The following is a 13,410-nucleotide window of genomic DNA, read 5'->3' as shown; positions in this document are numbered from 1 at the left end:
TCAGTAAATTTTTTTTAAAAGACTTTATTTATTTATTTATTTATTTATTTGACAGAGAGGGAGAGGTCACAAGTAGGCAGAGAGGCAGGCAGAGAGCCCGATGCGGGGCTCAATCCCAGGACCCTGCAACCGTGACCTCACCCGAAGGCAGAGGCCTAACCCACTGAGCTAAGCAGGCGCCCATATTCTCAGTAATTTTTAATAGAGTGAAGGGTTTCTGAGACCAGAATGTTCAAGAGTACTTTGCTGTACTACAGTACGGTATTTCTTTACATGGCTGTTCAAATTTATGTATACGTTCCACTGTAGATGGACATTTGGGCTGTTTCTAGTTGGGCCCTTTACAGATGACACTGCTGTTGAGCATTCCTCTGTGTCCCTAGGGGCACACCCCGATTGGGGGTTGCCATGTCACGTGACCAGCGGTAGGCAGGGCCATACAGCTCTCCCCTAGTAGACCTGCAGCCCGAGTGTCCTCCAGTCTCACTGGCTTGACATCCTTGGTGTCGCCCAGCCAGTGAGCGCAGTGGTGTTGGCCTTATAGTTCTCTTTCATATTTCCCTGATTTCCAAGAAGGTTGGGTACGGTTTTTTACATGTTTATCTGCCATTTGGATACTGTTGTTTTTTTTTTTTTTTAAGATTTTATTATTGAGATAGCACGAGCTGAGGGGCCAGAGGGAGAGGGAGAAGCAGGCTCCCCACTGAGCAGGGACCCGACACGGGACTCAACCTCAGGACCCTGAGACCATGACCTGATCTGAGGACCCTGGGATCATGACCTGAGCTGAAGGCAGGCGCTGAACTGACTGATCCACATAGGCACCCGACATGGCTCAAGCTTTTCAAAAATACAAACTACCTAGTGGCATTTTTTTTTTTTTTTTTTTACCTAGTGGTATTTAAAGTTAGCTTATATTAAATAAACCTGGCTAAAGAGATCAGAATCCTTTAATAAAAGGGAAGAAAGATTACTTAGTGGTGAACATTTTAAGACATTCCTAATGTCAATAATAAAAAGAGGGAGGAATTGCTCCTTTCTCCCCTAACATGGGTGCCGCGCTATGGAGGATTCTTGTGGTGCTGTAAGATGAGAGAGACCCAGAAGGGAACATTAATATTTAAAAGGACAAGGGAGAAGAGCTTGCCAAGAATATAATCATGTCTTAAAATATTCAAGAAAATCAGCTGAGGCACTATTACAGCTAGTGAGCTGAACTTCATGTCATCAGGACGCAAAACCACCCCTTCTCTCGTGTAGCAGCAACAGCCAGTTAGAGAATGTAACGACAGCGGTGTCAGTAATAGCAATAATGTCTGGGGCTGTTTTTTAACTTTTCTAATAGAAAATGTTAAGCTATGCAAACATATAGATAATAGTGAATAGTTGTCAACGTTTGGCCGGTCTTGCTTATCCACACATGGATTGTCTTGAAGCAGATTATTTCCATATGGATCTTTAAAAGAAAAGGACTCTAAATGCAAAATCACTTATCACACCTAAAATTTAGCTGTTAAGTCTTTAGTATCACCAGGGTACTTAGCAATAAATTTAATAGGAAATGTCAGTTCCCTAGAAGAAAAAACTGTAACTTTTCCTAAAAGAGGTTGGAAAGGAGACATAGGTTCAGTGAAGACCTATTATTTGTCTGAGAAAAAAGCCATTGTTTGAGGGAAGACATGTTTGTTGTGAGAAGACCTGCTGTTTTCCTAAGGGAAGAGTCCTTGTTTGCCTGAGGAAAGACCCCTTGTCTCTCTGAGGGAAGACTGCTTGTATGTCTGAGGGAAGACCCTCTGAGGGAAGACTTCTTGTTTGTCTGAGGGAGGACCCCTTGTTTGAGGGAAGACCTCCTCTTTGTCTGGGGGAAGACCCCTTGTTTGAGGGAAGAGCTGTTGTTTGTCTGAGGGAAGACCCCTTGTTTGAGGGAAGACCTGCTGTTTATCTGAGGGAAGATCTCTTGTTTGTCTGAAGGAGGACTTGCTGTTTGTCTGAGGGAAGAGCCCTTGTTTGTCTGAGGGAAGACCCTTGTTTGTCTGAGGGAAAACTCCTTGTTTGTCTGAGGGAAGACCCTTGTTTGTCTGAGGGAACACCTGCTGTTTGTCTGAGGGAAAACTCCTTGTTTGTCTGAGGGAAGGCCGGTTACTTGTCTGAATGAGAAGATCATTGTTTCATCCTCCCTACATTGCCTGTAAGTCCAGAATAGTTCTCCTCAAGACCCTCACAGGACTATTCTGTACAACAGCTGATGTGGGAATTGTGTGCAGCAAGCACAGGGAGAAAAAACTGCGGTTAGAGCTACTGGAGACGGATTAAATGGGGATTTGTGCAGGAATGGGAAAGCGGAAAGCATTTGAGTGAGTGGAACAGGAAACCCATAATGAACCCTTTATGTATATGAACATATAGTTCACTTGTAAGGATGTGGTTTATATTTTTATTTATTAAAATTTTTGTTTTAAGGATGGGTTTTTAGTTTGTGGCCAAGGGATCATGAACTTTTCAGTAAATGTTATTGGGACAGTTGATCTTTTGGAGGAAAAATAGAGGGGCACTCTCACATCATGTCACATAGGAAATGTAGATTCTACTCTGGAACTGGATAGTGGTGATGGCTGCACTACTTGGAATATACTAAAACACTGAACTATATGCCTTTTTTGGGTAAGATTTTATTTGAAAAAGAGAGTGAGGCGAGGGAGGGGTGGGGGCGGAGAGAGAGAATCTCATGCAGACTCCGTGCCAAGCGTGGAGCCCACCCCAGGGCTCAATCCCGCAACCGTGAGATCCTGACCTGAGCTGCAGTCAAGAGTCGGACACTTAACTGACTGGGCCACCGAGGTGCCCCTGGACTGTACACTTTAAAAGCATGTATTTTAGAGTAGGTAAATTATATTTCAGTGAAGCTGTTATTTCTAAAAGTCAATTACGCAAGATTTAAAGTGTCAATGTAAAATACTGAACTGTGGAAGGAAATGTTAGACATTGTTTTTCTAATAAAATTCCTCAAATATGCAAGACCTTCTAGCACCAGACACAGACCCAAAACCCACAAAGAGAAAGATGGAGAGGTTTGACTTGTGCAGATTAAGTCTCAACATTTTTGTATAGGAAAGAACAGAAGCAAAGCTGCACTTGATAGGGAAAATACAACATATTTGATAGACAAAGCCTTGCTGTCTTACCTGTGTGTAGCTTCTACTGATGACTAAAGCAAGGACCCAATAGCAGTATGGGCTGAGGGTTTGGTCACAGGGGACAAAGTGGAAGAAGTAGGGAAGTCTGTGAAGTTACGGAAGTTACTCAGTTTCTTGTGTACTTGGGGAACGAAGACCAAAGTGGTTGTGCAACCCCTTTGGAGGCCGGTGGCGCCTTTGGGCATTGCTGATGGTAGCAGTCTTGGGACTCCGCACTTGTAAGAGGAGCGTGTCTGTTGGTTTGTCCTGGGGGATCTTTGTGTAAAATGCAGCCTCAGTGTGGACCTGGGAGGGGTGCGCCTCAATTAGGGAGCCTGTGCTGTAGTCCCTCAAGGGCCAGGCTGAGGCTGCGCGCGGCCACATCCCTGCCTCGGGGTGCGTGATGAAGGAGTAAACGGATACCCGTGTATTTAGTGTTTTGGCATTGAAAATGTATTCAGGTACTGCCTGTGTGGACAGAAAAGATAAACACGACCACGACAACAACAAGTGAGGGATCTACGTTGCTTTGATATGGAGGTAATTCCAAAATGTATTTTCGATGGGAAGAAAGTTTCACTGGCCAAGTGGTGTCTGGGCCGCGCCGGCCCGCAGAGCCCCGCTTCCGTGTTCAGGCCCCGGGCGTGCCGAGCCCCGGCCGGCGCGCGTGAGCAGGACTAGCGCGATGGGCCTGGGCGCTGAGCTGGGCTCCCGGGGCTTGGACGGAAGGGTTTGCATTCTGTATTGCTTTGTGGCCTCTGGACATCTCTTTACTGTGTGTTTTATTACTTCTTCATTGAATTCTGCTACACGCCGAGCAGCTCACGTGCACGAGCCTCGGCGGGCGGTCGACGGTCGCAGACAGGCCGAGGGGCTGCCTTTGGGGTCGGCGCCGAGATACGGCGGAGGAGCGGCCCGCCGGGGGTCGGGCTCCGGGGTGGGGGGAGCAGGCAGGCGGAGGAGCTGGCTCCCGCCGCTTCACGGACACGGCCCCGAGTCGTGTCCCCGCACCCCGCCTGCGCGCCTGCGTCTCCACTGCTCACCGCCCGTGTCTCCGGTACCACGTGTGGTTTTCTCAGGTCCCCTCCGCCGAAGGGTCTCATTAGTTGTGTTTTCTTTTTGGCTTGTTGTGTGTCTGGCCAGACGGATGGCGAGTCTGAAGAGGAGCAGGAGTCAGCCGGCACCGGGGAGGAGGACGAGGACGGAGATGAGTCTGATCTGGTAACCCAGCCCCGCACTCTGGTTTCGTGTCCGGTGGCAGAGCACGGCAGGAGGCTCTGTCGTCCGTCCAGCCCTCCGCTCGGCCGGCACCGCGAGCGCGTGCTTGGTCTCCGGGGCCGTGACGGCAGATCGTCCTGCACCCCGGGAAGGAGCACGAGAAAGACCTCCGGGGGCAGGCTGGCCGGGAGCGGGAGGCGGGGCTCCGGTGTGAGGGGTGGCGGAGTGGGTGGGAATTGGCCGCAAGGACAGTGGCCATGGTTCTGCCCTGTGACCCGTGGGAGGAAGGATTTGAGGTATCTAGTGTAGAGCCGGCAGGACCTTCTGTTGGGTGGATGTCGCACGGAGGTAAGGAGGGCAGGAGCACTGGGTCTGTGGGATGGGGGAGCAGGGCCTTGGAGATGGGGAAGAGCGCAGACCTCAGGATGGGGCCCAGGAAGCACTCCCAGGGGAGCTCTAAGCAGAGGAGGAGGGGTCCATGTGAGACTGGGCAGGGTCACACGAGCCGAACAGTGTTCCCGGGAGGGAGGCACTGGTCCCTCCCTCAGTGTGCTGTGTGGGTAGAGGAGATGAGGACTTGGACAGTTGGGTTTGGCACTAAGGTGCCCTTGCTCTGGAATGGCAGCTTGGAGCGACAGTGGGCTTGGGGGCAGCGCTTGCGGAAGTTGGGTCTGCGATGCGGCAGTAAGGAGGCAGGGGCGAGGCCGAGGAAACGGAGCGCAGGGTGTGCTGGCCGGCCACCCCAGACACCGGGAGTATGTCCTGTCTCGGGAACACTTCCTTTTCAGCTTCTCTGTGTATCCCAGGGGCCGGGTGGGGTGGGTTGTGAGATCCTCGTTCTAGACCATTTAGCAGTGGGGCCCGTCCTTGCTCGGGTCTGTCTGATGCCATTTCTGCATCTGAGATTTTAGAGAGAGAGGGTCATAAAAATCTCAAAATACTGTAAATTAATTATAACTTCTTTCCTTGTTCTCCATGTAGATAATTAATGTGGACGTAGATTCTGAAGCAGATTGAGGCATTGAGTGTCCTTTTCTCACGAGCAGAGTGAATGGAGGCATATGATTAAAAGTGGATTCTCTCACTGAGCTCATTTGTTTATTTAGTTCCTGAGTAGAACTTTCTCATTCTTTTTTGTGCCAAATTCGAGTAAGATTTATAAATTCCGCTTAAATGTTCTTGGCTTGTCTTTTCTTTTTTCTTTTCTTTTTTTCTTTCCTGTAAAATGACAACTTAGTATGATTTAGGGGAAAACATGAGTATTTTTAAGAATGGGACCAGGAAAATGTCTGAAAGTGAAATTAATCTTCTAGTTGAAGAAACAAGATATAGCAGGTATTTTATTTGGCAAGAAAACAGAACTTGTAGTACCTTTTGCTTTCAGGAGCTCCCATGCTCTGCTTTTTCTGTTCCTGCCCCTTTGGCTCGCAGAGTTCGGAATGCAGTATCAAGAAGAAGTTTCTCAAGAGGAAAGGAAAGCCTGACAGCCCCTGGATCAAGCCGGCCAGGAAACGGAGGCGGAGAAACAGAAAGAAGCCAAGCGGTGTGCTGGGTGACTGTGGGGTCCGCGTGCGAGGGCTGTCGGGGTGGGGGGTGGGCCCGTGGACAGCCGTCCTGCGGGGGGGTTGGGGTTCTGTGTAGGATTTCATTCGAAAAAGGGGCGGCCCCATTTCAAGGGGAAACACGGATGACCTGATGAGAGACCCTCAGGTGACTGTCACGCGGCACCCTTCTGGCAAAGCCCCCACTGCCGGTCCGTTGGGAGCGTTGACTTGCAGCGCGTCACTCGTCCTCCTCCCTTGTGACAAGGCGTCTGTGGCTGCTGAGCGTTGTGCGGTTACCGTGGCCACCCTTGGTGTCCGGGGTGGGCAGTGGCCAGGTACACACAGCGGCTTCCGGCCCTTTGGTCAGATACCCCTGTTCTGCAAGTAATTTGGTTAAAGGGGACGCAGGGAAAGAGATGACCCTGGAGTCCAGAAGGTGAGCAGACCTGTTGGGCCAGGGGTCCCTTCTGATGGCCCATTGCAGACCCGGCGTGTGGTAGAGTGTGCGCGATTCAGGCGCAGGGTGGGGAGGGTTCACACGTGTACGACCACGGGACCTCAGCACAGTTACTGTCGCGGGTGCCCCCGCTGCCCCTTGGGGACCTTGCCGTCTCCCCAGCCAACCCCCGCCGTCCCTGGGCTGCTCCGCTGTACGCTCTGTGTGCGGGTTAGCGCTGGGCGGCTGCTCGGGAGGGCGCCCTTCCCGCGTCTATGTGCTCCGTGCCCGGGGAGGCGGCCGCACCGAGGCACCAGTGGGTGCTCGGCTGGGGTGTTCTGTGGACGGCTCTCCCCGGTTCATTCTTCACCATCGAGGGACATTTGGGCCCCCTCCCGTTTTTTGTTTCTTAACAGATGAAGCTGCCACAAGCATTTGTATACAGTTTTGATGGATCAGATGCTTTCCGGTACCTTGGGTGAATACTTAGGAGTGGACGGCTGACTCGTATGCTAATGTCTGACTTTTAGGAACCTGCTGAGCGGTTTACAGCAGGACACCTGAGTGCCGCCCTCTTCTGCGGGAGCCCTGCACCTGTGTCCTCGGGACACTGGTCGGGACTGGTCTCTGGTCCTGGTGCTGCCGGGGCACCGCTGGCATTGCTGTGCCGTCACGTCGCGCTCCCTAGTGGCGGAGTCAGGCTGCGCACCGTGGCCGTGTGTGTTTTTTGCAAGGGGTTCTCTGTTTTGCTCGTGTAAAAATTAGTTAGTACACTTCCTCACTGACGTGGAAGGGCTCTCGCAGTATTCCGGGTGCAAGTCTTTGTTACATACGCTTTTTGCACATACCTGTATCTAGTAAAGGCTTTAAAAAATTTGTTAAAGTCTAATTTACGAATTGTTTTCTTTCAAAATTCTTGCTTTTTATGACTCCAGAAACCCTTTCAACTAAGCCAGGACACAAAGATGCTGCCGTGTGTTTTCTTCCTGGAGTCCCGCAGCGTTAGGCCTTCGCGTGCATCTCTGACCCATTCAGCTTTGCACGTGCGTGCCGTGTGGCCGCGCCGTGCCCTCGCGTGTGCGTGCCGCTTGTTCCTGCCCCGTGGCTTCATCTGACTTGTTCCTCAGTGTCACTCTTTGAACCCTTGTTGGCAGTGCACGTGTGGGCGCTTGCATTTGCTTGTTGATCTCTACGCCAGCACCCTGGGGCCACGGAGCTCGCTCCGACCCCCACAGCCCCACACGAGTCGTTCTTCTCCAGCCCTCCGCTGCCCAAGTGGGTTTGCTGAGTGGATGGCGGGGGACAGAGCCGTCCCCTGAAGCACAGATGAGGGCTGTCTGTGGGGCCCACAAGCCTCCCGTGAGCTCCGTTTCCTTTTCTCTACGCCATGGCTGAGCAGCCCATGTGGCTTTTATGCCGGCGAACAGACGCGTGGGTGGGCTTGGGACACGCGTGCGCCACGCACGCTTGAGCGTTTAGTCACGTAGGGGCTCCAGTTTCCTTTCTCTGGAAGGTGTGTAAAGTCGCCCGGCCCGTTCCTGTCCTCACACGTGCGGTGGTGCGCAAACTAGCCCAGTGCTGGCTTCCTCCAGTCTGTCCCGGAGCACAGGTGCAGGAGGCAGCATGCAGTCCCGAGTCCCGGCTGCCACCGTGCTCCGTGTCACTGCTTGTTGATGTGTGGTCACTGACCTCGCACCAGAGATGCGTACTTCGAAGCTTGGCTGGGAGGAACAGGCACCTGCCCGTTGCTGGTGTTCCATGCTGCACTGAGCGAGTGTGTCCTGTTCCAGGCTTCCTCGGTGACGTCTGCTCATGGTGGCAAGGGCCCCTGTGGGTTCTCTAGGAATGGGGACGGGCCTCGAGGGTAGAGGAGGCCTGAGTGTTGGCAGCGCCTGTGTCCCAGGCCCCTCCGTTGTATTCAGATGATATTGCCCTCTGGTGCATTCTGCCCTTCGGAAAGCACCGTGTGTGACGGGCGGGTGCATGCCCGCGGCCTCGCGTCCTGTCCCCGTGACCCCGACCTCCCCGGTCTGCGGGACCGGGCACGTTTCCCTGCAGCGCTGCACGTGGGGCGGCTTCCAGCTTCTTCACATCAGCTGGTCTTTCAAACCTGCAAATGAGAATTTTGTCTTATATTTAAGGTAGCAGTTACAGAACATTTATATTTATAGAGTATGTTTTCACCTTTCCTTGGTTATGGGGTCAGCCGTGATCTGACTGGTGTCGCTGCAGGGCAGGCGTCTCCACAGGTCAGGTCCTTGTGTCTCACGATGCAGCCGCCCCCTCCCAGGAGGCGTCAGTGGCAGTGGGGGCTGAGCCGAGGGAGGCACAGAGGGAAAGTGGGTGAGGCCGCAGCGTCCTGGACGGGGTGGCGTTCAGAGTGTGTCTTCTGGACCAGGTGACTCGACACTCCCCGGGGTCTCTGCTGGAGAGGCGCGGCTGGGGCAGCGTTTCACGGGGCCCTTTTGAACGCAGGTTCGGACACGTACACGTCGTCTTCGGGAAGCGCCGAGCAGACGGCCCCGGGAGACAGCACGGGCTACATGGAAGTCTCCCTGGACTCCCTGGATCTCCGGGTCAAGGGGACGCTGCCCTCGCAAGCAGAAGGTGACTGTCTGCGCCGTGGCCAGGCTGAGCCCCGTCTTGCCCTTTGTTCGCTGGGGGTGGCCTCGTGTTAACGTGATGCCCCCTGGTGGGCAGTATGAAATGTCCCGTTAGCTGCATCCCCGAGAGGTGGCCCACTGGACGCACTGGGGTGCATCTGCCCGGTCACCCCCAGCACGGGACCGACACGTCTCCCACGGGCTCAGCTCGTACAGCATGTCCCGAGCCGGCCGCGTTTTTCTGTGAAGTTCCTGCGGAAAGGCGTCCTCCTGCCCCGGCTGCGTCTCGGGAGATGCACTGTGGGTCAGCTCTGAACAGCACGGCTTTGCCATCGTCTGACTCTGGCGTTCTGGTGTGTTCTGTGCTGGAACAAAGGGCACACCGGGTGCGGGTCTGGGCCTGCAGCGCTGGGTGGGCACAGTCGGCTGGCCCGAGGGGTGCGGGGCTTTCTCCCCACCACTGTTGATTCTCCTGGAACCATTTAAAAACCTTTCATCGATGGAAAGTAACGAATCACTGACTGTTTTGGGAAATGTACCGAAAGGGTAATATGGTGAAAACGTCCAGTCCCAAAGTGATTGACGTTCCCCACGGACCTTGCGGTCGTGGGTTGTGCGCTGCTGCACGGGTTTCCCTGTCAGTCCGCAGAGGACGAGTAACTGGACTTTGAGAGCCTCCTCCTGCTTTCCTCACGAAGGTGATTTTTCTGAGCCTGCTTTTAGGTTTGTCCCAGGAAGGCACAGAGTCGGATGTCAGCTGGGAATACTATTTCATTGAATCACATGCTCCTCTGCTATGCCCTAGTGGCTGGAGGGGAGGAGACCTGGGGAGCACAGTGGGGGTTCCGGTTGCTCACAAGTGCAGTGACCTTGAGCTTGCCCCGGTTTGTGAGCACGGGGAGGTTGCGCATTATGTGTTTATATTCTCTTTCTTGGTAAAAGTAAGTGCCAAAGGGGCAGGAGCCAAGGTAGAGGAGCGGGAGGAGAAAGCGAGGGCTTCCTGCAGCTCTGTGACGCTTCGTAAGCCGACTTTCTGCACTTCGTCTTTCTTGATTTGCAGCCCCTGATTGATCAGTCAGGGACTGGTCTGTCCCGTCGTACTTGTGATTTAGAGAATTTAGAGAATCCGTGCGTTGAATGAAGACACACGTTGCATTTGTATCTCTGCCTTTTCTGCCGTCTGAGTTCTGGACACGGGGGGAGGCAGTTGTGGAGCTCGTGGCTGGGGGGGGCAGCTCGCTAGAGGCCTGGGGGTGTGGCCCGGTGATGCGAGCAGAGGGCCACCGATGGTTCTGGGTCACGGGTCCAGAGAGTTCGGGCCTGCACCTGCAGAATGTTCACGCACCATCGGAATTGGCTGCTCGCATGTCCTTCTTCTTGGCATCTTTGCTGCTCGGTCGGCCGAGCTGCAGTGGAGAGACATCGTGGTCCCAGCAGATGGTGGGAGGGAGGCCGGGAGTGGGTGCTGAGGGGATTTTGCAGGGAGCCAGAGCTCAGTGGCAGCAGGCATGTGGTGGGTTTCTCTTGAGCCATTCCTTTGGCGCCCCTGGTGGCTCCCAGTGCTGCAGAGGGGGGCACACCTCGTGCTGGGGAGGCGTCTGAGCCACTGCCGCGTTGACCGTGTGCCCTCACTCCTCCTCGCGGCGGCCTCCGCCGTGCTGGCCGGCCCCTTCCTCGTTGCAGGACACAGTTATAAACAGACTCGTCAGGGTTCTCCCAGTGTTAAACTTATGGTAATGCTCACGTTACTTCTGACTCACCGTTTCCCTGTTTCCTCTCATCGTGAAGGAAGGATGTCATTCTCCTGGGGTGTAGGTGACCCTGCGTCACACGGCAGAATGTGCGTGTGGGCTCCTGCTGCCAGTCCCCGGGGACCCTGCATCCCGAGTCTCCCGGGGAGGCCTGGCCTCTGATTACACACGAGGGTGGTGGTGGACAGTGTGGGCAGGTGGGCCTCCCATCCTGTGGGCCCCCGTATGGAGGTGTGGCAACAAGAGTCCATTGTTTTCTCTCCCTGTTTTTCTTTTCCTTTTTCTTATGTTAAGTAGCCTCCACAGTACACTTGGACTCAGGACCCTGAGACTGTGACCTGAGCTGAGATCAAGGGTCAGCCGCTCACCTGAGCCACCCAGGCGCCCCAAGAGTCCCTTATTCTTAACTAAGAGAGCTAACAACAAGCATGGGAGGTGTCGATCCCCTTCCGTTTATGCTTTGGCTGCCTCACAAGAGGAGAACATGTAATGTGCCTTCCGTTGGAAGCAGCCAGGCCCTGTTGCCAGGCGGGATTGAGGGGCCTTTCTGCAGCCAGCCTGCTCCCCCAGCCCTCGAGGCCGGCTTGGCTCTGGCTGAGCCCAGGTGTGGGCTGCAGGCCCTCCTTCTCCCCGGGTGTCTTCCTCAGAAATTGAGGATGAGAAGGAAGTAAGTTGGGTCACCAAATGTCCCTGTTGGGCTAACATCTCACAACTCTCTTTCCTCAGTCTAGCAAACGTCCTAGATAGTGAGTAAACCCAGATGGGGTCGAATGTTTCTTCCTGTGGCTGCAGCTGTGAAACCGAGTGAGGAGAGCAGGGTCTTAACGTGTATTGGATGCTTTTTTGTGTGAAGATCTTCTGTAATGAGGATACAGTCTCTTTCTGAACTTGGGTCCTGGCTCCCGGGAGCCTGGCTGGCTCATGTTCGTGGGGGACGGGCCGTGCTGCTGGTGCCAGCGAAGTCGTTGATGTGCTTGTGTTTCCTTGCACGTGAGGGTTCCGCAAAGACTGTGCTTGGTCACGTCCTGGCCTGCATCTTGAGGTGGAGACTTTGTGCCGCTGAATGTTGTGGAAGCGCGTCTGGGCATGTGCTGTGGGTGACACTCACGTGTGTTCGTGTGACTTTAGGGCTGGCTAATGGTCCCGACATGGTGGAGACGGACGGCCTTCAGGAAGTGCCCCTCTGTAGCTGCCGGATGGAAACCCCGAAAAGCCGAGAGATCACGACCCTGGCCAACAACCAGTGCATGGCTACGGAGAGCGTGGACCACGAAGTAAGCGAGCTCGTCGCCCCGCAGCGGCAGGGTGAGGCAGGGCCCCAGAGGCACAGCAGCAAGGGCTGCCCTTCAGGCCTGCCTTCGCTGCTAGAGCTTCTGGCTGGACCCCTGGACGCAGAAGAGCTCCCCTCACCTGCTAGAGCTCTTTGGCACCCGGAAACACACCTCACACTGGATAGGCTGAGTAAATAGCTACTTGGTCTTTGTTTTCCCCATTTTTCAGAGTTCGGAGTTGGTGTCCTGACAGTCACAGGGCCTCGATTGTGTTTGTCCCCTCCGGCCCCTCTTTCCTTTCCTTTATCGTCTTAGGGACTCATGGTCTTGCCTGTGTTCAGCGTGTTGGGAAATGAAACAGACCCAGAAAGCAGACAAGACAGATGTTTGGCCTCCTGAGTCTGTGTGGCCGGGCGCGCTGGTAACCCTCACCTCGCCACCAAGGTTCTGGGTCTGACTGGGCCTGAGTGGCCCCGGTTCTGCCCTCCGCAGTGCTCACTTCCCTGTGTTTTCTGAACAGGCGCACCATCGGTATGGAAACCCATGGACACTGTTGTCCTTCTGTCTTCTAATTTACTCCCCTCGTTTTCTCTTCCTCTCAATTTCTGTGCAACAGCCGGGCCCCGAGGCCACATCATCTGGAGTTTGTGGATGGCGCAGTCCTGGTGCTGCTTAGCTGTTCCTCTGTCCTTGTGCATCTGCCCCTTTAATGCAGAGCCGGGCGAGACGCTTCTCACCCCCTCTGCAGGACTCGAGGAGGGCGCTGGCTCAAAGCTTTGGGATTTCCGGGAGGCTGGACGGCTCTGGCCCCAGTCCCTGCAGGACTTCCCGGTGAGGCTCTCAGAATTCAGGGCCCCACACCCTGGGGCCCATGCTACACTCGCTGGGTCTTCCTTCTCCTGCTGCTCCAACCTCAGTGTCCCGTGCGTCCTGCGGCTACATGGAGTTTGCCTCCGGACGCCCGGCCGTGCGAGCTTCATTTTGTCGTCAGGGTGGGTTCTGGGCCGTGGCTTTGCTGTCTCGTTGCTGTTTTAGGTGGGATTCTCGGAAGATTTTAGGGCGCTGCTCTTTTCCCCAAAATCTTTTGTGGTCTCCCTGTGTCATGTTCAGCTGCCGGCGCGCAGCCCTTCCCCAGACAAGCTCCTTGGTCTTTTGTTTTGTCAGGCAGCTCATTGAGGCACAATTCACACAGTAAAAAGTCACCTTTTTGGTGTGGTTCTGAGTGTTGGCAACTGTGTACAGTCACATGACCACCACTGCTGTCAGGGACCTGGCGTTCAAATCTTCCGATGCTTCTCTGACCCCGTCCGCCCGTTTCCGTTGCTATGGGGGGGCGTGTTGGGTTCTGCAGCCACGTGGGTTTCTCCCTCCAGACCCACTTGCTTGGCCTCTTGTGTGTGGAGGCTGTGCTCCG

At 54.3% G+C, this 13,410-nt stretch overlaps 1 protein-coding gene across 4 annotated transcripts in view; it reads left to right on the top strand.

The window, feature by feature from the left end:
• The window catches only part of EHMT1 (euchromatic histone lysine methyltransferase 1), a 140,366-nt gene that overhangs the window by 87,906 nt on the left and 39,050 nt on the right, over positions 1-13,410 (top strand). For 3 of the 4 annotated variants that reach the window (XM_044264407.1, XM_044264409.1, XM_044264406.1), the window contains exons 7-10: positions 4,317-4,394; positions 5,823-5,943; positions 8,847-8,978; positions 11,854-11,999. In XM_044264407.1, coding sequence (XP_044120342.1) covers positions 4,317-4,394; positions 5,823-5,943; positions 8,847-8,978; positions 11,854-11,999 — 477 coding nt within the window. The remainder of the gene's footprint in view (positions 1-4,316; positions 4,395-5,822; positions 5,944-8,846; positions 8,979-11,853; positions 12,000-13,410) is intronic. The other variant, XM_044264408.1, reaches the window with a different exon arrangement.

Source organism: Neovison vison, chromosome 9 (assembly GCF_020171115.1).
Source record: "Neovison vison isolate M4711 chromosome 9, ASM_NN_V1, whole genome shotgun sequence".
Taxonomy (NCBI): domain Eukaryota; kingdom Metazoa; phylum Chordata; class Mammalia; order Carnivora; family Mustelidae; genus Neogale; species Neogale vison.
The sequence above is the reverse complement of the archived record's forward strand: the minus strand, read 5'-3'. Positions and strand labels throughout refer to the sequence as shown.